Here is a 23,769-nt window from a genome sequence, read left to right on the forward strand (position 1 = left end):
CCACCCCCACTCTCGCCCCCATCCATGGAAAAATTGTCTTCCACAAAACCAGTCCCTGGTGCCAAAAAGGTTGGAGATTGCTATCATAGAGGATATGGAACTACCGAAAGGTTCTAATCCACATATTGAAATAATCTTTATTTTATTTTTAATTGGAGGATAATTGCTTCACAATATTGTGTTGGTTTTTGCCATATATCAACATGAAATAATCTTTACGGCAGAAATATGGACAATAGTTTGGAGATGGGTATACACAGAAACCAAGAAACTAAGAAGTTAAGAAAAACTGAACTAAAGCAGTAGTAGTAAGGACAGAGACCATGGAACTGGTTCAACATATTTGAGGAGATAGTGGGGGTTTAGTAATTAATTAGGGTTAAAGAATGAGGAAAAGAAGAGCCACAGTGGTGCCCACATTCCCAACTTGAGTAAATACATGCCTGGTGATGCCACTCAGAAGATCAGCAGAGAACATAGGAGAAAGAGCATGGTTTTGGGTGGGGGGCAGTACAGAAAAATAGAGTTCAGTCTTTTTTTCTTTCTCTTCTTTTTTTTTTAAATTAATTTATTTAATTGGAGGCTAATTACATTACAATATTGTGGTGGTTTTTTGCCAATACATTGACATGAATCAGCCTCAGGTGTACATGTGTCCCCCATCCTGAACCCCCCTCCCACCTCCTTCCCCATCCCATCCCTCTGGGTTGTCCCAGTGCATCAGCTGTTTTATGCATTAAACTTGGACTGGTCATCTATTTCATATGTTTCAATGCTATTCTCTCAAATTATCCCACCCTCGCCTTCTCCCACAGAGTCCAAAAATCTGTTCTTTATATCTGTGTCTCTTTTGCTATCTTGCATATAGGGTCATCATTACCATCTTTCTAAATTCTGTATATATGCATTAATATACTGTATTGGTGTTCTTCCTTCCGACTTACTTCATTCTGTATAATAGGCTCCAGTTTCATCCACCTCATTAGAACTGATTCAAATGCGTCCTTCTTAATAGCTGAGTAATATTCCATGGTGTATATGTACCACAGCTTTCTTATCCATTCATCTGCCGATGGACATCTAGGTTGCTTCCATGTCCTGGCTATTGTAAACAGTGCTGTGATGAACATTGGGGTACACGTGTCTCTTTCAATTCTGATTTCCTCAGTTTGTATGCCCAGCAGTAGGATTGCTGGGTCGTATTGCAGATCTATTTCATTTTTTAAGGACTCTCCACACTGTTCTCCATAGTGGCTGTACTAGTTTGCATTCCCACCAACAGTGTAAGAGGATTCCCTTTTCTCCACACCCTCTACAGCATTTATTGTTTGTAGACTTTGTGATAGCAGCCATTCTGACTGGCATGAGACAGTACCTCATTGTGGTTTTTGATTTGCATTTCTCTGATAATGAATGATGTTGAGCATTTTTTCATGTGTTTATTAGCCATCTGTATGTCTTCTTTGGAGAAATGTCTGTTTAGTTCTTTGGCCCATTTTTTGATTGGGTCATTTATTTTTCTGGTATTAAGCTGCAGGAGCTGCTTGTATATTTTTGAGATTAAGTATTTGTCAGTTGCTTCATTTACTATTATTTTCTCCCACTCTGAAGGCTGTCTTTTAACCTTGCTTATAGTTTCCTTCATTGTGCAAGAGTTTTTAAGTTTAATTAGGTCCCATTTGTTGATTTTTGCTTTTATTTCCATTACTCTGGGAGGTGGGTCATAGAGGATCTTGCTGTAATTTATGTCAGAGAGTGTTTTGCCTACTGAGTTCAGTCTTAAACTTGTTGAGTTTAGGGTACCAGTGGGACATCCAAGTAAAGATATGTAGTAGGAAATTGCATGTCAGGTGAGAACTCTGGACAGGAGAAAAGTTTCAACGTAGAGAGATGGGAGTTAAGTCATGAGAATGGATGAGATTTCCCAGAGAAAATGACTGCAGAGTAGTTTCCAGCATTTTCATAAGTCAGTATCTCTTATTTCCTGCACTGATGATGGTGAGATATGGTCCAAAAGAGTGGAACATTCAAGTTCTTTTCTCTTTGAAGTGCATTCTAGTAGTATTACCAAAGTAGATTACCTTTCTGATTGTGTTTTGCTAGGTTAATATTAAAATTGACTCACCCTCCCTTTTCATAGTGGCATACAGCAGGACATTTGAAGTCAGACAGATGTGCACCAGGCATCAGAAGAAAGTCAGTCAGAGATGAAAAACCAGCCACGGATGATTCACAGAGCCCAAAGTGAACAGGAAATCATTAAAAGCCATTAAACGCTTTATTGAGGCATTTAGAATCAGCATTAAAGGGACTGGGTATATTACCCCATTTAGTAGATGGACAAACTGAGGCAAAGTGTTATGCTGCCATTTGTTGTAGCTGTGCAGTTAAATAAAACCTGGGCTAATGTGCTTCACTCTCAGCTTCTTTTATAGCAAGCCAACGCTCTTTTCTGCCTTGAACAATGAGAGAGAATTTAAAATATTGCCAAGAATATGGTGTGGTCATTTTTTAATTCTTTTTTTTCCCCCTTGGATCTAGGAATCATACATAAAGGGAATGGAGAAAATATGTTCATTTCCCAGCAGCCTCCAGTCATAGCGACCATAATGGGTAATGGACACCAACGGAGCGTAGCCTGCACCAACTGCAACGGGCCCGCCCACAACAACAAACTCTTCGCTCCCGTTGCCTTAGCTTCCGGCCCTGATGGTAGTGTGTATGTTGGTGACTTCAATTTTGTAAGGCGAATATTTCCCTCGGGAAACTCCGTTAGTATTTTGGAATTAAGGTAAGTCTCCTCTAATCTCTGTGTTTGCTTAGCGGATAAGGTAAAAGCAAGAATGAGATAAGAGGAACAGACAAGGCATTGCACAAAGGAACAGAAAATGCAGTCGCCATATTGTAGTACCGAGCTGAGATGCAGGAATAGGGCCAAAGACATAGGTCACCATGCCTACTCCCACTTGAAGAAACCTTTGAGCACTGCTTTGGAGAACCAGGAAGTGTTGACATGCCTGTATGTGTGGCCTTCTCTGAGTGCATTCCTGACACTGATGTGGAGCTCCATACTGTCGCGTGCTCAGGTAAGTCACTCAACGCCTGCGCTGCCCACAACAAAGACTCATCCAAAATACATAGTATTGATTCTAGCAGGTAGAGGTGTTGTCAGAGCCAAAAACTACATTTTCTAAGTTCTCCAGGTCCAGTCTTTTGAAGTGGTCCATTCATCAAAAGGAAAATGGCTGTTGAAAATGCAACAGTTGAAAAAGGATTAGTTTTTTCATCCTTAAAAGCTCTGATCTGTTCAAAAAAATGATTAAAGCATTCATATTTAGACTTTCTCACTCAGTTTTAGGAATTTTCTTGAGAGGACAAAGTATTTTGACACCATTTGAAAGGAATTCATACCTTTTGGCATTGTTGTTCATATTTTGGAGTTACAGAGAAATAACAACTAAAGAGACCTCGGCTTAATCATCTTTATTTCTCCCTTTCTAAGGATTATTGTTGTTGTTCAGTTGCTCAGTTGTGTCTGACTCTTTGCTACCCCATAGACTGCAGCATGGCAAGTTTTCCTGTCCTTCACCATCTTCTGGAGTTTGCTTAACTCATGTCCATTGAGTCAGTGATGCCATCTAACCATCTCATCCTCTGTCCTCCCCTTCTCCTCCTGCCTTCAATATTTCCCAGCATCAGGGTCTTTTCAAGTGAGTCGGATCTTCACATCAGGTGGCCAAAGTACTGGAACTTCAGCTTCAGCATCAGTCCTTCCAATGAATATTCAGGTTTCTAAGGATATCAGGCACAAATATATGTCCCCTGGAGTGCTAGAAAAGGAAGACATCCTCTCCCATCCCAAGAGGGATAGACAGATCTGTTTCCCCTCCCCTGGGTAAACTAATAGAGCCTTCTCCTAATTGGTTGTTACAGTTTTATCCCTGACGCATGCCTTCAGGACATGAGGCTGAAAATTTCCCTATGTTCCAGAAAACTTTGATGCCACCCTATAAACTCTTCCATAAAACAGTTCTTGCCTCAGGCATCACCTCATTGACCTGAAAAGTAGTGACCAAGAACAGTGACTGGGAAAATAGAGACAATGATGGAGCAACGTGTATGCACGGAGCACAGTCAGGACCAGTCAAATCACATGAAAAGTCTTGGGTCATTTTCGTTTAACACTTATGATCACATAAACATGGAAATTTGAATACCTAAGGACATTCCTCAAAAGTTTTCAAATTCTCGTGCTTTCCTTTGGAATCTACCTCCCTTTTCTCAGACTGAGTCTTTCATACCTAGTTAGAGAACTCTTCTAGTCCCAAACCCCCATCCATTTTTCACATTAATTCACTCCAGTTTTAATACGTTTCTTAATTATAATTGCAAACGCTGTCATAGAGAAGAAAGCTGTTAAATCCCTTGACTGATAAAAAAAAATAGATTGTAAAATTAAGATTTTATAAAGATAAAGCACATCTACAGAGTCTAAAGAGGTACTAATTCATAGCACTCCGCCCTAATCAAATGTTCATGTACCTTGGGATGTCATACCTCACTGGGATTTGTCATTATAAGCAGTGTATCCCTTTGGGCACCTACTTACTGGAAAATCAATGAAGAAGGCCATGATGGTTGTAACCTGGATTTGGAAATGTTTTATACAGCATTCTACATTGTCTTCAAAATCCTAGGGATGCTCTGTCTACATGATGCCAAACATAGGTGGAGCACTGAATAATTCATTCACCATCTGAATGTTTCCAGGCATGCAGATACTGGCCCTTGCATAGAGACCTTGTCTGGCTAACCCCATATAGCCAACCCTATAAAACCTATGTAGCTAGCTCCTATATATTAATAGCTGCCTTCTCAGAGGAAAAAACCCATAGGATTATCTATAAAAACAAAAAATAATACTATAAAGAAAACCCAACTAAATGGACTCCTTTCCCTTGTCATTTAAATGCAAATTTATCTAAGGTGGAACAATTGTCATTCATTGAGAAGCTTCTCTCTTGGTCAAGGGTCCTTAACAGTTCACAAATTTGCATTTTAGTCCAAAGTACCTTATAACCTTCCTTCAACACAAAAGTCATTTGAAGAATAAAATAGAATAACTTGGACCCTAATTGCAAAGTGGTTTTCTCAGTATAAGGAAAAATTTGTTTTGGACAGGGTGAAGTAGTTTCCAATCCCAATTCCTTCTTGACTTCCCTGGTGGCTCAGACACACCACCATTTTCTCTCACTGCCACAGCTCTTCAAAGGCAAAGGCGAGCACACACCATGAGCTCACACACCCAGGCTTTCACTTAGCGTGAGTCTGCCTAGCTGGCTCTTCTGAGCTGACATCCTATACAGCAGTTCTTCCTAACATTTTTCTTTAAGTTCTCAGACCTTTTTGAGAATCTATTGAATGTTATGGGCCTTCTCCCCCAGAAATAAACACATTCACACAAAACTCAGCCGTTACATATTTTCATTCTCTCGCCATATCTCCACCCCCTACCTCCCACCCTAGCAACTTATCCCTGTGGATGAAGCCCTTTCGTAGACTCCTGGTTAAGATTCCCTGCATTTCTTTCAAGGAGAAAAAATATTCTTCCTTCTGTACTCCCAACACTCTTGTGATTGGCCATCGGAGAAATAACCTGATGGAATATAAATATATAGATATGATCATTTAGATGTAATTAACAGGTAACTCCCTATTCGATGATAGTCAAAACCATCAACTCAGTCTATGACAGCAAACATTATCTGTCATGTTTAATCAGAAACTAGTGTAGTTCTTATTAGATTCACTTTAAAAAAAAAGTATCCTGATCAGTAGTCTATTCTGTACACTTTGCATCTTTCACATATGATTGGTAAATTTATATATTTGCCTTATAACTTTCCCAAGTTTAAACTTTCTTGGGAGAAATAAGTTGACACAAGGTGGCTTTGCTAGCTTAGTAACCATAATGTTCATTGAATTCTACTTTATATATAGAGAGAGTTCATTTTGTACCAATTTTTGGTTGATGTTAAAATCAGTTAATTTAATTGCCCCCCCAGCGCATATTAGTCATTTTATTTGGTTGAGTCATCTGTTTCCTTGGAAACACAGACTATATATAGTCATTATGTTAATTGGTTGCATTTAAAACTGAGTGGAAGAGCAATATTGTCAATAAGTTATTACAGAAAAAAATAGAGAACATTCTAGATCTTCGCTCTCTGTCAGGTTATTCATTATATAACTTAACTACCCTGTTTTCTACTTTTGTATCTATAAAATTGTCAATTTAGTATTTGAGCAACCTCTTACATGTCTTATACAGTTTAACCTGTTTTAAGATCCACAAATGTGTAGTTATCCGCCCAGTGTTTGATGACATCTTGACAGGACATAAAGCTTGCTCCTACTGGGTACCCTTCTATATTTCCTTCTCTTTCATCTTCTTGTTCCATTTTTGACCACATTGAACAATTCTAGATGCCCCTTGACATTTCAAAGACTGGCAGACTATAGATTTTTCCTCTCAGCTCCACTGATCCAAACTGTCCCCAATTGAGTTTCTTTCATTTGATCTCAAAAATAATTTCATTTTCATTGGTGGATGGTCATTTATTTCCTCTAGCTGATCCCCCATTGGTTGAATGGGAAGGGTACAAAAAAGTCAGTTTTGTCATTATTATTAGCAACATGCCAAGATCAACAAGATTATTTCTTGTTATTTAAGCATATAGTATCCCTTTGCCTGTTTACTGCAGATTTCATCTGCACATATACATCTTAGTGCTTCCTTCCAGTGGGAAATTAAGATACAATAATAAAGAAGGGAAGCTTATAAGATCATGCAATTAAACCTGAGGGAGTCTCAAAAATTCATTCTGTGAAGTTTTTTTTAAGATAGATTTATGAGATAGCTTAGGTTTAGATATCCCTAGTGCTTTGCTTCTCATGTTAAAATTTTAAATACACATACACACACACATATTTCAATAACTAAAAAGTGATATCACAGATTTATGAGCTTAGCGATAGAAGAGTCCATAGAAGGGTCTGGTAAAACGTAGTGTGCACTGCATCCCTTACGGTTGATCATCTTTACTTTGTTTATCTCTCTCAATAACAGTAAACTTACTTATCTCACCCAACAACCCATTGCCTCTTGGGAATGTTCTGTTGAAAATTCTTCCTTATATTGAGCAAAACTCTGCCTTCATGAAACATCCACTCAGTACTGGCAAATGTTTACATCTAAAGCACAGAAGCCACTTCCCTCATTTACCTGAGAAGCTTTCACAAGTGTTAAGACAGAATATCATAGGTACCTGAGCTTTCTCTTCTTCATTCTCAGCATCCCCAAGTCCATCAACTGTTTCTCATCAATTATGAGTGTTTCATCTTCCTTTGATTATGACCTCAGAGTCATTTTTCAGTTTTCTAAAACTCACATGGGTAATTATATAAATAAAAACAGGAGACACCATATGAAGTGCTTTGTAAGAATTTAAATATGAGAATCCTCTTGCTCCCTTCTCATCTTCTAATTGCACAAATCTATTAAGCATAACTGGAAATGATTTATTCTTTGTAAAAACCTCATGCTGTTATTGTTCAAGATGCTATGATTCTCCGGATATTTATTTTGTCCTTCCCTTAAAAAGGAAAAAAAAAGAGCCTACCAAATGCTTCTTGGTGCCTTGAGTAATTTGGACTTGACAAACGTCAATGTGACATGCAAATTTTCTCTTGAGATTTTACTGTTTCTTTCACAGTGACTGGTTAATATTTCCTACATTGTTCTTAGAACTCAACTCCTGTCTTTGACTGGAGATTGGGTAGAACTGGAATAGCACCCATTTAGGGGCAGTTAGCATGATGAGGGACAGTAGAAGTTGTAGAGAGCTCTGCTGAAGGAACAAATGGAACACAGACTTTTAAGGGCTCTGAAAATATCTGAAAAATGACCAAGAACCTTCCTCTCATCAGCAGCACTGGAGTTCCAAACAGAGAAACAGACTACATATAGATGAAGTAGGTGGTTACCTTTCCAGTTTAGTCTCATGTATTAGCATTGTCACCCAAAAGCTCCATTTACCTCACCCCCAAAACATCTTTGCTGACCTTCCAAGGGGCCCAAATTTCCACCCTAAGAAATGTGTTCCTCTGAGTTGAGACATTGGCTCTCCAAGAGTTCCCAACACGAGAACCTGTGTTAGAAAAATCCATCAAGCTAAAATCATCATTAATCACCAAGCATGGATTCATTTGTCAGATTGATTTTCAAGCGAATGGCTAGCTGAAAGCAGGGCCCTAAACAGAAAAGTTGTGATAAGGCCAAGGGACAGAGAATGAGAAGGATAGTCTTAACTGAGGGTTTCCTGAAGTTGGAAGCTCTAAGAAGTGGCAGGAGTGGGAACTCAGTCTTCAAAGGAAGACTCCCATGAGAAGATGAACAAGGCAAGCCCGTTCTTTGATATCAGATACTTTCTGACTAAGGATAAGGGAAGAAGCTAAGAACAACATGAAGTACAAGCAAAGTGCTGCAACCAGCACAGAGCAGGCCAGGCAAACTCTCATGATGTCTGGTCACGAGCCAGAAACTCCAAAGTTGGCTTACCCCTTTTTCTCCATCCATGAAACATACTAAAGAATGGATCATACATCCTTACCAAAATGTACAAAGAATGGGTCGTACGTGAGGCTAAATGAAAAAAGCCAGGCACAAAATACCACACATTATCTTATTCCGTGTATGTGAAATGTCAAGAATAAACAAATTCATAGAGACAGAAAGCAGATGAAAGGTTGCCTGGGGCTGGAGAAATGGGGCAAATGGGAACTGACTGCTGATGGGTATGGGGTTTCTTCATAAGATGATGCAAATGTTCTGGAATCAGACAATGGCCATAGTTGTACAACTCTATGAGTCTACTGGAAACTGCTGAATTGCACTTTTTTGAAGGGTGAAATTTTGTGGTATGTGAATTATATCTCAGTAAAAAGTTTTTAATTAAAAAAGAACAGACAGCCCTTTTAATCTTGCAGGTCCTGAACAAAATCAAAGATTGACTTAAAGATCCTACCGTCAGGAGCATTTCTTGCTCTGAAAAGATTTGCCCTTCCATACCTTTCTCCTCCAAACTCACGGCGAGCTTCAAGTCAGCCAGTTGCCAGGTGGTGATGCCCGCTGATGGGCCCAGGTGCCTGTGAGGCACTCACACACTGACACCTCAGCGTGCAGTCCATTGCCAGCTAGACAGCAAACCGACTTTGGTGGTGGCTCAATCCTAAATCTTTAACTAAAAGTAATTCTGAGACAGAACAAGGTCACACACTGGAAATAAATTCCGTCATTTTCTCTTCCTCCCTCTGAGATGTTAATGAGAGAAGCTGCTCTGCATAATATGGGACATCTTCCCAAATTCACAGTGACATTATTGGCACGATCAGAAGCGGCCACAAGAAAGTCAAACCACCCCCTCTCCCCACTCCTTGCCGTCACCTAAGAATTTCAAAACCTTTTGGAGCCACACACATGGTTCTGTACCGTGAGAGTCTGTGGCAGATGAAACCATGCTTTAATGAGATCCTTCTAGTATGTTCACAAAGCAACTTCCTTCAGGAAGATCAACCATGTAACGGTGATTAGAGCCAGCCTTAAGCACTTTCACCCTATAATTCAGAGGCCACAAAAATAAGTAAGTGTCTAGAGACAAAGAAACTGAAAGAGGTTCACACGCCTGAGGCCAGATTTCTAATTACATCACCCCACCCTTACCTTTTGATCTTTTGTGTCAACCCTGGGGATACCCACGCTTTAGAGGTGGCCCCGTGAACTAGAAGGGGCTTCCCTGGTGGCTCAGTTGGTAAAGAGTCTGCCTACAATTCAGAAGAGCCAGGTTCGATCCCTGGGTCGGGAAGATCCACTGGAGGAGGGCATGGCAACTCACTCCAGTATTCTTGCCTGGAGAATTCCATGGACAGAGGAGTCTAGTGTGCTACAGTCCATGGGGTCACAAAGAGTCGGACACGACTGGAGTGACTAACACATAAAACGGAAAAGTCAGTGGATTGTCACCGTAGCCCACCTAGTCAAATCCCAAAAGGATTCTCTTCAACAAGAGTTAAATCAGTAGTTGCAGATGGCTTCAAAGGAAATCATTTTGTATCTTTTCTTCTTTCCTGATGTTCCAACGAATAAGAACATTTTCTAGTTTAGATAAAAAGATTTGTTATCTTCATGTTTTTCAAAATGACCTAAGGGCCAGGTTTAAAAGGATTTTAAAATTGCAATGACTATATTTCACAGATGATTATAGCCTTTTAATTCTGGGCAGATTTGACCCAAGGTCAGGCCTATACACAGACTGTGCTCCCTGGGCGAGAAGACCCATACCCCGTCCCAGAGTAAGATACCTTAGGCAGTGCCCTGTGCCAAGCTGCTTACAGATCAGGGACCCCTGAAGCATTCTGCTGCTTCTGACATGACAGTTCTGTTTTGCCCACCCCGGTTGCTCCCTCAGAGCATGAGTAGCTGGCCAATACAAGACCCTCATAGTTTGATGTTAACGATGTTTTGTAGAAACTATCTTGATGCAGCAGTTTTGATGCCAGGTACATTCTATCATGGTTAAAGAAAAAAGTTTTATACTTTCAATTTGTTAAATTGTTTAATATTGCTAAATACTTGTGTTAATGTGCACAAGAGATGTCCCTATCTCACCTTACAATCATATAAGTGGCTTCAGCTTGGGTTGGGGATGTCTGTTGTACACAGACTTGATAATGAAAGAGTTTGCATTTTGATAAAGTGGCTTTCAAGTTAGAGACTTGCATGGTCAGACCCTTTGCAGTAGGTACTTCTTCAAAACCTAGCCCAGGGGTTCTTAAACCTTATTCTGCCTCAGAATCACCAACTGAGTTTGTTGAAAATGGAATTCTTGGGCCCCACCTCCCACTTCCAGATTCTGATTTGGCATGACTGGGGAGAGCCCCCAGGAAACTGCACATGTGGCAAGAGCTCAGCTGCTTCCAATGAAAACAGTCCAGAGAGAACTTTTGGAAAAAAACTACCTTAGAGCTTTAGCCCAGGCACCAAGCTGGATGTTCAGTCATCTTGGCGCCATCTTAGGATAAGCAGCCAGGAGGGATTGGGTCCACTTTGGCTTACTCATCTGACTGAGTGATCACTATGGAGTCCCTCTACTGACCACAAGCTGAGTTAGGAATAGGTGTGTCTGGTTCAGTTTGGCTTGTTGGATGATACTGATGACTCTCTGTTTGCTTTTACTTGCTATTCGTGGATACCTTGTGCACCCTAGAAACAGAGATACCAGACATAGGTAAGCAACTCACATGGGTGGGTGCCTAATGCCCCTTCCTGCCCAAGACATCGCCTCCTAATAACATGCTAATAGGGAAACTTGACTTCTTAAATAAGGTTAAAGGACTAATGTGAATGTTAACTTGGGAGTTATAACTTAGGTAAGTATTTTCCAAAAGGAGAACTCCACTAAGTGGAATTTGCTGGAGGATCAGAATGATGTACCAAAAAGAAAACATGATAAGAGAATGTTGGCAGTTCAGTACTTCCCAGGAAAGCAAAGCCTCCAGTCTCATGGTGTTTTCTTAGGTGATATCACAGATGAGTCTGTAAGTTCAAATAGATTTAATGTTGTGGACTCCCCTGGTGGCTCAGATCATAAAAAATCCTCTTGCCAATGCAGGAGACAAGAGATGTGGGTTTGATCCCCAGATCAGGAAGACCCCCTGGAGGAGGGCATGGCAACGTACTCCAGTATTATTGCCTGGAGAGTCCCATGGATAGAGTCCTGCAGGCTACAGTCCATGGAGTCACAAAGTCAGACACGACTGAGCGACTAACACTTTCGCTTCACTTTCACTTTCAAGTTGCAAGTAGAGAAAGAGACGGTGCAGCAGTCTTCCTACTTCTAGGAATTTAGTTGACAAGTGTATTAAGAGAATGCCCATGATGACCTGCTTGAATAAGATTTCTCCATGTTCCTCTTATGCAACCTCATGGTTTCTATTTTACCCCATCAAAAAAAAGGATAATAAACTTTAAACTGACCATTTACTGACAATGGCATATAACTCTGAAATTAGTCATAAGAAGTATTTCTATTCAACTTGTTAACACATTACACTTGTCAAAACTGTTCTAAATTACCTGAAATTGCAAAGGATAAAATTGAATTTGTTCACTGTCGAATGCCAATTGTCATCAAAATGGCGGTGATGGGGTTTGTCATTTGGATTCCATTTGGGAGAGGCACTTCCCAAATGGCAGTGCACAAGATCAGCCTTGCTACTTTGGCATAACTGATTCCTTAAGCAAATTAAGTTGGTTATCAAATTGCTTGCTGGTAAAATGTTGCACAGTATTAATTATGAGCATTAATTGCCCATTTAACAATCTATGTGGTTTTAACTGGCATGAATGAAGTGATATTTGCTGAGTGATCTTTGCTAAGTCTCCATGCAGGCACACTGCTTGCATGGAAAACTAACCAGAAGATGACAATAAGTCTAACACTAAAGTTATAAGAGAAATCGTCACATATCTCAAATCGCAATATGTGTTTAGACACAAGGGATTAGAACAAATTGGAATGTATTCCAGTGGTTTTTCTTTCTCAGGTTTGGCATGTTTTCACAAAGTAGAAAGAAACCAATCTCAAAAGAGCTGAAGTGCACTTGGGAAATGGCATGAAATGGCAAGAAATTACATCTCAATATAGGAGACCTTCCTGACTGTTGGCTGTCAAGAAAATAGCAATCAGATTTGAATTTGGTGTGTTGGGCTATTCCATTTTCTAAAGGCCAGTGCACAGAGTTTGAGAACAGTCTTGCAAAGCAACATAGTTAGAAGACTGTAACACTGAATTTTTTTTTTGTCACTTTCAGAACAAGAGTATTCTGAAGGTATTTATTTTGCACACTCAGTCACATACAATCTAATCTAATATTGGTCCAAGCACAGACTTGTTAGTGACCCTGGGTGAGCTTTCTATGTGCCTGGGTTTCCTCAGTTGAGATTTGAGAAGAATGATAATTCCAAGTTCCCTCACAGGCACTTTGAGGATATTCAATAATAAATGAATGTAATGCATTCCAAAGTGTTTTTGTGCGAATAACATTTCTCTTGGAAAAATAGCCTATGGACTTTTCCTAAACAAAACATGATTAATCTGGTTCAGTTGAAACTTCCACAAGCTGACTACCAAAGTATTGAAGGTTGTTTTGGGGAGGGGATGTGACCCCTTCTTTATTCTAGAAAGATCTAAGGGCACTGGAAAAATTTTATTCTGAAGGCAAAAAGTACAACTAAATATGTGAAAACTTTTACTCAAACCCGTATTTAAGCAGTCTTTGCTGCAGAGATGCTTTGTCTCATATGACTGCCAAAGCAATACTGGAATCTGTCGGGCCCTTAACAGTTTATTTACAGCAGCTGGCATGGTAATTCCAGGGTTGAAGATGTCCCTGGAATCTACCGGATTCTCTTATTTGATAAAGGTAAGTAGAAAAAAATCAAGTATTCCAATTGGATTTGATTTTTTTCCAATTAAAACTATACACTGGATCTCAAGTCAGTATTTGCCAGCCTTACTATCATTAACATAAATATGCTTAGAGGGCAAATGGCAATTACAAATACAATCAGGAACATGCCAGTCTTTAAGAGCATCTTAATTAGTCTAATGACCCTCTCCCCTCCATTTGGCTTGGCTAAGTAGCCAAGGCCTGAACTCTTCTATGTCTTAGTTAGATTCATGTTGTCCTACAGTTTAGTTCAGCACTTACTGAACATCAGCCCTGTCAGACCCTCTGTTGGCACTGAGGTAGAAAGGTAAGGTTCCTGCCTGCAAAGAGTTCACAGCATAGTTGGAGAGAGAGAGATGTGGATGGAAAAAAATAGTGCTTACACCCAGTATTCAGATCTCAGTTTCTAATACCATTGTTCAATAAAAGGACTAGGGATACTTGGAGAAATGATTCATTCTAGTGCCAGGGCAGGTATCATACAAGATGAGCCTGGAGCATCTTGTAGTTCCAGAAAGTAAGGACGTGCTCAAAAAACAAACAAAGCACACCCACATTGATGGGGGTTGATGAGGGGCACACAAGCCAACACAGAGAGCTTCCAATGGCTAAAGCTGCAACAATTTGAGCAAATAAAAATAAAGTAGTATTGAGCAAAAAATAAAGTAGTATTGGATTTAATGCAAAATATAAAGCAAATATCCATGAGTCCATACTGATATGAAAAAAATGGAGAAGAAAACATAAAGTTGTCACGCAGAACTCCAAATAATTTATATAGATACTCAACCCTCAAGGAGGTGCAGTTTAACTCCCTACTCTTTAAGTGTTGTCTTGGTAGAGTAACTTCCCTTCAAAGAATACAGTGTGGAAAATAAGACAGAAAGAGTTAACTTACAGAGGACAAAGCTGACAAACACTACCTCAGTCAGGTGATTAAAGTCAACATCAACAGTGATAAGCCATGTTGAAATTATGTACCCTTGATTTGATTTGATGAGAATGGCACTTTACCCCATGGTCTTCCAGTGGGAACATCCTACAAAATACCTGACCATTACTCCTTAAAACTGTTAAGGTCATCAAACACCAGCAAACTCTGAGAAACTGTCACAGCCCTTCGGAGCCTAAGGATACTGGAAGGCTAAATATAATCTGGTATCCTAGATGGAATCCTGAAACAGAAAAAGGATGTTTAGTAAAAACTAAGGAAATCTGAATAAAATATGAACTTCAGTTAATAATTTAAAAAAATAATGCTAATACAATGTGATCAGTGCTGCTAGGTCACATGTTCCTCCTATCTGTTCATTTCTCTCCTTTCTACTTCTGTTGTAACACTCCTATTTACAAGTCATAGCCTATTTACTGATCTGACTCCCCCACTAGACTGTAAGTTTCATGAAGAAAAGGGCTTTGCTGTGCACACAGGTTGGTCTCCCAACCATAGCACAGTTCCTTGGCACATTGTTTGCACTTAGTAAATACTTTTTAATGACTCCACGAGCAAATACAAACATAGAAATAGTACCAAGGAAGGAATGCAGGTGAGAGATGGCAGAACCTTGGACTGCGGACAGTGGAGATAAAAACAAGTGGGCAGATTGGAGAAGAGTTTAGGAGGTAGAATTTTTTTAAAATGTTATTTTACTGGATAGGGGGAATGGTGGAAAGAAGGAGTAGTAAAGAATGGCTTCTGGTTTCCGGTTTAGGCTACCAGGTGTGAGGCGGAGTGCTGCACAGTGAGCACACTAGAGATAAGACAGGGTAGCTCTTGTCCAACCTCTCATGGTTTATTAGGGGATACAAATACATTTTTTAAAAAAAGTTAATATGACATGTGATCACCCAGAATAGAGGTAAGTATAGGCAAATAACTGAGCCTAGAGATTTAAGGAATGCTTTCTTCAGAAGATAATGCCTGTATAAAACCTTAAACGGCATACAGGAATTAATTACTTAGTAAAGAAAGGAATGTGCCCCATACCAAGGAATATTTAAAAGTCTGTAGAGTTCTTAAAGATGGGAAGCAAATGATCAGATTAACTCTGGAGGCAAGATGGGGAAAATGGTTTTAAGATTTCAAAAACACCTCCTCTGGGCAGGGCTATGGAAAATATTGCAGGCCAGAGATGATGAAGGTTAAAACTAATGTGATGGCAGGAAGGATAGAAAGAAAAGTTCTGAAAGTTTGTTTGCAGGCACAATTACATGTGGAGAGAAAGGGGGAGAGTAAGGGTTAGACCTCAAGGTTTGGAGCTTAGATGATGTCAGCAGTACGTGACCCTTAAGTTCAAGCAAAATGTACCCCAAACCAAAACTCCTGCAGCGATGGGAAAAATGAAATTAGGAGGATCAAAACTAATGAATGAGCTCAGCCACATATGCAGATAAAAATAATGCAAGATCCCATGTAAATATATAATTGAAGAATTTCAGGAATACCAAAATCCAGTCAAGGTAACTTGTCACCTTTAGGAGGTATGGGTGATTGTGATTACAACCAAAAGAAAGGTCAAATGTAATCACTTGTATTATGTCCTGAAAGAAGAAAATGTGGATTTGAGAAATATGGTAGTCAGCTAAAAAACAAACAAAAAAAGTAAAAAATAAGGAAGGTTGGAAAGGAGAAGTTTGGCAGAATATATCTGCAACACAGCCCTACCTAAGCCACACTCATCACATTTTATGGATGCCTTTCAATTTCCAACAGGACCCCAGGAGGACAGTAGTGACCCCAAGTGAGGTAGAAAGCCCAGAAGACAAGAAGTAGGTTTGTGAAGGATGGGGGATTCAGGAAAAGAATAACTAACTTCTGTTTTGGATTTTGAGGTGACTGTCTGAGGAGTTTCTGTTTGGGGTGACTGAGATATCCAGGCAGTAATCTAGTAGGTAATTGGAGAACTGGGTGGGAGAGTAGAAAAGGTATGTATGAGAAAATGGATCTCCTGGGATTTTCTCTCCTCTGTGTCTTGCTCTACCCTCAAATGGATGGTACTGGGATATCAAGATCATTACAGGTTAGCAGTACACATTGAATTTTTTTTTAATCCCAGACCCATTACTAGAAAAACAAAGAGGTGTCCATCTCCTCAGTACATAAGAAGGAAGATACATTAATACACTCACCTCTGAAGCGAGTTTTTCACTTGTGACAAAAGGCAGAGCCTAGGGAGAGTAGGCTGAACAAGTTACTTTGAATAACTTTCTTTTTCTCTTCTCTTAGCACAAGCCCTGCTCACAAATACTATCTGGCTATGGACCCAATGTCTGAATCACTTTATCTATCAGACACCAATACCCGAAAAGTCTACAAGCTGAAATCTCTTGTGGAAACAAAAGATTTGTCCAAGAATTTTGAAGTGGTGGCAGGGACTGGTGATCAGTGCCTGCCCTTTGACCAGAGCCACTGTGGAGACGGTGGAAGAGCCTCAGAAGCTTCACTGAATAGCCCTCGAGGTAAGAAAAATTCCTTGGTCATCTAAAGATTTCATTTGACTTCACAGATCCCTAAGACTGTTGTCCCAGTGTGGTCTACCCATCCCAATATAGTGTACCTCTGACAGACGTCATCTCTGAAGTCTATACGGGAAGATAGGCACACCCAGGACTAATTTTTAGCCAATATGCATTGGGATAGCCATAACTATTAGGACCATATTGGAATGCCTCTTTTCTGGTTGATAAATAATTATTGCCCAGAACCCTCTGCCTCCTGAACACCCCAGCCCATGATCTCTTTCTTGGAATCTCCCAACAGTCCAACAACTAAAGGGTTAACTCCTGGCCCAGCAAAGGGCCTCCAGGAGGATGGCTTTAGCACTGTGACCTGTACTGGTTAGGGGTGAAGTCTGTGCCACCTTCTGCCACTTTCAAATATACTGAGTATCTCCTAGACTTGAGACATTCCTGCCTTTTGCTTAACAATCACCAACCTTTAATGAACCTTTCTTCCATTAATTTATCTAAATCATTCTTGAAGTGAAAGTGAAAGGGTTAGTCACTCAATCGTGTCTTAATTTCTCTGTTCATGGAATTCTCCAGGCAAGAATAAAATAAAATAAAATTTTAAAAGTGGGTTGCCATTCCCTTCCCCAGGGGATCTTCCCAACCCAGAAGCTGAACCCAGGTCTGTCGCCATTGCAGGCAGATTCTTTACCACCTGAGCCACTGGGGAAATCATCCTTGAAACTATATACTTACATTTTAAATTTATATCACCCATAGTATGCATGTGTCCATGCTAAGTTGCTTCAGTCATGTCCAACTCTTTGCAACCCTATGGACTGTAGCCCGCCAGGCCCCTCTGTCCATGGGATTCTCCAGGCAAGAATACTGGAGTGGGTTGCCACGCCCTCCTCCACGGGATCTTCCCAATCCAGGGATCGAACCCACGTCTCTTATGTCTCCTGCATTAGTAGGCAGATTCTTTACCACTAGCATCACCTGGGAAGCCCCACCCCTAGTATCCTAGTATTACAAATTCCTTTTTTTTTCCTTTTGCCTTCTATAAGAGCTCAGACTTACTTTTATTTGCCCTAAATTTAACTTCCCGATATTCAAGGGCCAACCCTCAATTCTGTTGCCTGAGATTTTTAAATAAATCTATGTTCTCCTAGTCAGCTTCATGATTTTATAGACTTGGATCATATTCCCATTTTAGGCCACTAAGCTGAGGATAGTAAGCTTTTAACTCTGTCACCATATATAATCCACCCTATCTCCTTAATTATTTAATCATCCTCTCTTCCTTCTCCAAGATACTTTTATGAAGTATTCATTGTAGTGAGTTTTAAGAACCCAACGTGGGTTTTTTTTAACTATTACACAAATAATATACAATTGTTGCAGAAAAATCAGAAAATAGAGAACGCAAAAAAGTGTTAACTAAGGTCACCCATAATCCTACCACATCTACAAAACCACTGTCAACATTTTAATGTCTATCCTTCTAGACTTTTTTTTCTGTGCATATCATATATTTTATCCTCTAATAATATAATCATAGAATGCTGTTCTGTAATCTGCTTTTCATACTTAATGTATTATGAACACCTTTCCATGCCAAAAAATATAGTGAGGTCAATGTATTTAATTCATTAGATGGTCAGTTACTGTTTCAAATATTAAGAGGTTACTCTTTAGCTATTTGACATTTGCCATATGGGGATTAATTTCAACTACAATCAGAGTTTAAAGCCTTCCCTTTCTTCAAGGCCATATTCAAGGCCTATGTCTTTCTTAAAGCCCCTCTGGCTAACCCAACCCATTAAATCTGAATTTCTTTGTTTTTTCATTTATTAGTTGGAGGCTAATTACTTTACAGTATTGTAGTGGTTGTTGCCATACTTTGACATGAATCAGCCACGGATTTACATGTGTTCCCCATCCCGATCCCCTCTCCCACCTCCCTCCCCATCCCATCCCTCTGGGTCTTCCCAGTGCACCAGCCCTGAGCACTTGTCTCATGCATCCAACCTGGGCTGGTGATCTGTTTCACCCTTCATAGTATACTTGTTTCAGTGCTATTCTCTCAGAACATCCCACCTTAACAGTGTCTACACTACCCAATTAGCACCTGGTTATATTTTGCCTTCTTTTGCTTTCCAATTCTTTCATGAATGGGAGGCTTGAGATGAGAAACTATATTTCTTTTGACTCTTCCCCACCTCCCCAGCAAAATCTTGCACAGTGTGAAATCTACTACATAGCTTTCTTGTGTGATTGATGAATTAGGTAACTCTTATCCATACCCAAGTATTCCTGAAAGGAATTTCAGTAGCGCTGAAAAGAAATAATGTTTCCTCCCTAAGGGAATGTAAGCGCCCCCACCCATAAGTATCATGGTAAAGTGTTTGGGAATGTTTCTTTTCTTTTGTGCCTGTGCTTGTTTTTTACATATAGTAGGTCTGCAATAAATGTTTGATGAGTGAATGCTTAACTCAGGTGCGACTATAATTAGCTCATCTTTCAAGGAAAGACATCAGGTTGGAGTCCCACCTTATGCACAGGTTTAAAACTCTTGCAGGTATTTTAAGGATTTCTGCATAAGAAATAGGGAGGAATCAAGCTTGTATTGTGCCTGAAATTGACATCCTCCTGAGTTGCTGCTAGTATGAAAACCACTCATCTCACCTACCACATTCAACCTGCCACATAGAGAATGAATATCGGCTTTTCCAAATAAAGCAAATAATTGGTTCCTGCAGCTTTTTTTTTTCCTTTTTGCTCGAAAAGCAGCAATAAGAGAGTCCTGATGAGCAGGATTTACATGAACTCTGGAAGCATCAGTAATGAGAGTGCCAAAATTTATGTGTCTATTAAAGTTAATATTTAAGTTTTTCTTCTGGTCATAACTAGTAGCACATTTTCCTTTGGCTTGATTTACTCAACCTTCTATCCAAGCGTGGCCTTTACAATAATCTGGTACACTTTATTCATCCCAAAGCGGTAAGGGGCCCTAAGAACAGCTGGCCCAGGTTTCAGACAGCTGAATGTCTAATCCATCCAACACAGCTTTCACATAATGTACTGAAGCTGCTGTTGGCAACATCTGCTCTAACCCAGTGAGTGAAGGAGGATGTTTAAAGGAGGGGTACAAGTGGCTCACACTTGTCCATCACATCTCCTTCCATCATGTTCACAGTGGTTGAGGTCCCTGTTAGTGATCTTCAAAATCACTTTGATGGCAAAACCTATGTCCAGGCATCAGTTGCCCTGAAAATGCTAGTCAGAACACTTCAGTGCCTAGTTAGGGCACCTATCTCCATGCTGAATCTAGAGAGCACTTACCCTTGGCAGTGAGTCAGAAGTGAGAGTCTCATTATATGGAATGCTGCAGGGCAATTTCATAGACTTCCATAGAAGGAAAAATCATGCAAGAAGTCATTAAGGCACCATGTGCAAATGAGAGGAGAGTATTGCTAATTGCTAATTATGTCTTTGAGGTTCTCCTGCAGGTTCTTTCTCTCTCAAGAAAAAGTCCAATTTGTTTGTTTTTTTGCTTTACAGCTACCATGCACATCAGCTCCTTCGTCCTAACTCCCTTAGAAGACAGCAAATGTTTAATGGATTTCTTTAAGGAGAGGTTTGATTTTTCTCTCCTCCTAGAAGCTAATAAAGAAAAGCTGTAGATCAGTAGAAAATGGAAATGTACATCTAGGGAGTACCATTTCTAGGTTAGGAAAGAGAGCTCCCTCTAAGACTTTAACAAGCAACATATTGCAATTACAGGCAGGCTCTCCAACATGTCCTTAATTATGCAAGGTAAGTCAAATACATGTTAATCTGCAAGACAGCTAATTTATTTGCTGAATCTATTCTAAATATAGTATGAAATAAAATTTTCTTTTGAGATCATTTGTCCTAACATTGAAATAGATCATTCAATGGGATTAAAACCAGTCAGCAAAAGGCGAAAGGTCAGAAGCCATGCTTTTCGGGTTTTGTGTTTTGGTTTTTTTTAGAGTTAGGGGGGCTTTTTGTTGTTGTTGTTGTTTTGAGAAATGGAAGCAAACTGCGATGAACACAGGGTTAGGAAGCCTGGGTTTTCATGTCCCCTCCATGTAATGATTCTTGGAATGACCTTGTGTAAGTCACTGTACCTCCCTGAACCCTGAAATTGACTTAATGATGCCACTGACTAGTTTTGTTACACTGGGCTAGGCATATACATGCTGAGTCCTGAGATTGTTCAGTTGTGTAAACTGAAGGGCTTAGGATGCTCTCCTTCCCAGCTCTAATGTTTTAAAATAACCATAACTATAACTTACTGTCTGCTGTGTGCTGTACACTGTGTTAGATATTTTACGCGTGGTATCTCTAATGTTCACAATTCACACGGTGAATAGTATTATTCCCATTGTATAGATGAGAGGATAGAGGCACAGACACCTTCAGATATTTGTGTGTGTTAAGTTGCTTCAGTTGTGTCCAAGTCTTTGGGAATTTACCTAGGGTCAGACAGTTTACAGATAACACTGGAATTCAAACCAGGTCTGCCTGACTTCAAAACCCATGAGGTGCAGGGATGGAATGGTGGGGTGGGGGAGCTGATGCCTCCACTATACCACACTGCTAAAATCCATGATCTCTCTGGGAGGTTGGTTTCTCTGGGAGGGTAGGAAATAGTGGGAAATGCTTTTCAATGTAATGACATATATTCAATGAAAACAAAATATTTTTACTTGGGAGATGAATGACTTTTAGTCTACTTTCATTTTCCTATTAAAACTATTTCTCAGATTTTACTGACCCAGTAGTATATCCATAGTGCACTCTTTAGCATTTGCATCATCTGTCATTAGAATTGTTCAAATAAATCTCCAAGAAACTTTGTCACATCTCTTTGGAAGATTCTGCAATTAGAAACTTCACCAACTTTTTCTTAATAGATGGAGTTTTATGTAAGATAGCCCCTGGGTACTTCTCCTAGGAAGAAGTCTTTATCTAATCCAGTTTTCCGCACTTTGATTTGAAACCCAATAAAGAGAAACACTTGCCATTTTACTCATCAATACTTCAATGTAATGGGGCAAGGAAAAAAGTTTAGCAAAGAGGTTGATGGTGTGCTAATCCATGGCATTGTATATGAGTTTGAATTGACTTTGAAAGATGCTTTTAAAACATGCATGGATGATGTAGTTGAAACTTAGGTTCCATTTATTATTTTTACTGCAACTTTCTTTAATTCTACAGAGAACTCAAACTAATGAGTCATGTAATAGATGACCAAGTACTTAAACAAAATGTGAAATGGTACTACGTGGAGATATAAAATAAAATTTGTGACAAGCTGAATACATTTATTTTTTTAAAAGTAGAGACAGAGGGTGAAGGAGTGACTGGACAGGATGAAATTAATCAGTGACTTAATATGGTTTTCTTGGACCTCACCAAGGAGTATATCTCTATTTTCATGTGCATCTTTAAGCATATTGACCTCAGAACTCGACAAGGATTAGGCATTATCCACACACGTGCAAACAGCCCTGGAGCTATTCCCAAGAAGGGAAATGACCCTTAAATCTTGATGGCTTCAGAAAGTGTTTTTAGGTTATTCATGACACTAATCATACAGGAGTTCCTTTAACTTTATTGGCAATTAAGAAAGCTGGGTATGATAAAGTCTAGGCAGAAATAATCTGTTTGTGTCCCTACCCAGATCTATCCAAGGTGCATCCTAAAGTTCTACTGATGCCCCCTGTTATTTACATGCTGTTTTGAAGGGCTAATTTGGGGGTTAGTGGAAAGATGGTAAAACTCTCATCAGTGATGTCACTAGTATCTTGCTGATATAATTGGTATCTATGAGGGGAGAGTATAGTGCCCAAACACATGTGAGAATGTTCTTTTGGTTCTACTATGCAGTGGGGTGCAGTAAGACTTTTCCTAAATTCCTTTAGTACATGATCCATTATGGTGACATAATTGTTTGTGTTGACACTAAGGCCAACCCTCATCAAAATTACAGGCAAGCTGCAGCATGAGTAAAATGAATGGTATATTTGGGCAACTATAAATAATTCAGAATTGTTAAAGTAAACATATTTGAGGGTGATAGGAGCAAGGCAAGAAAAAGAAGTTTGCATTTTGTCCTGTAGGCAAAAGGTTTGAAGCAGGGAAATGACTTGATCACCTGATGGATGCATTTGTTTACTTTTTTTAATTTTTAATTGGAGGATAATTGCTTTACAATGTTGTGTTGGTTTCTGCCATACATCAACGTGAATCTGGCATAAGTATACATATGTCCCCTCCCTCTTGAACTCCCACCCCCGACTTCCCCCTCCATCTCACCCTTCTAGGTCATCACAGAGCACTAGGCTGAGTTCCCTGTGTTATACAGAAACTTCCTGCTAGCTATGTATTTTGCACATGGTAATGTATATATGTCAATGTTACTCTCTCAATCCGTCCCACCCTCTCCTTCCCCCACTACGTCCACAGGTCCATTCACTACATCCGTGTCTCTATTCCTGCCCTGCAAATAGGTTCATCAGTACCATTTTTCTTGATGGATGCATTTTGGACAGATTATTTTAGTGACAGGGTAGATGTGCTGGAGCAAAGCGGGGGTGAAAAAAAATCATTGGGAATACCAACATGTATACAGTAGGCAATGGAAGAGGATCTCATGAAATAGAGAAGAAATCTTCAAAAGAAGAGGAAGTGAACAGAGAGAGCTTGGTATCCAGGAAG

General features: G+C 39.7%; 1 protein-coding gene across 3 annotated transcripts in view; it reads left to right on the plus strand.

Moving 5' to 3' along the window:
- The window catches only part of TENM1 (teneurin transmembrane protein 1), an 891,941-nt gene that overhangs the window by 767,267 nt on the left and 100,905 nt on the right, over positions 1-23,769 (plus strand). For all 3 annotated transcript variants that reach the window (XM_043459374.1, XM_043459376.1, XM_043459375.1), the window contains 3 exons: positions 2,542-2,791; positions 11,325-11,345; positions 16,796-17,028. In XM_043459374.1, coding sequence (XP_043315309.1) covers positions 2,542-2,791; positions 11,325-11,345; positions 16,796-17,028 — 504 coding nt within the window. The remainder of the gene's footprint in view (positions 1-2,541; positions 2,792-11,324; positions 11,346-16,795; positions 17,029-23,769) is intronic.

This window comes from Cervus canadensis, chromosome X (assembly GCF_019320065.1).
Source record: "Cervus canadensis isolate Bull #8, Minnesota chromosome X, ASM1932006v1, whole genome shotgun sequence".
NCBI classification, from domain to species: Eukaryota; Metazoa; Chordata; class Mammalia; order Artiodactyla; family Cervidae; genus Cervus; species Cervus canadensis.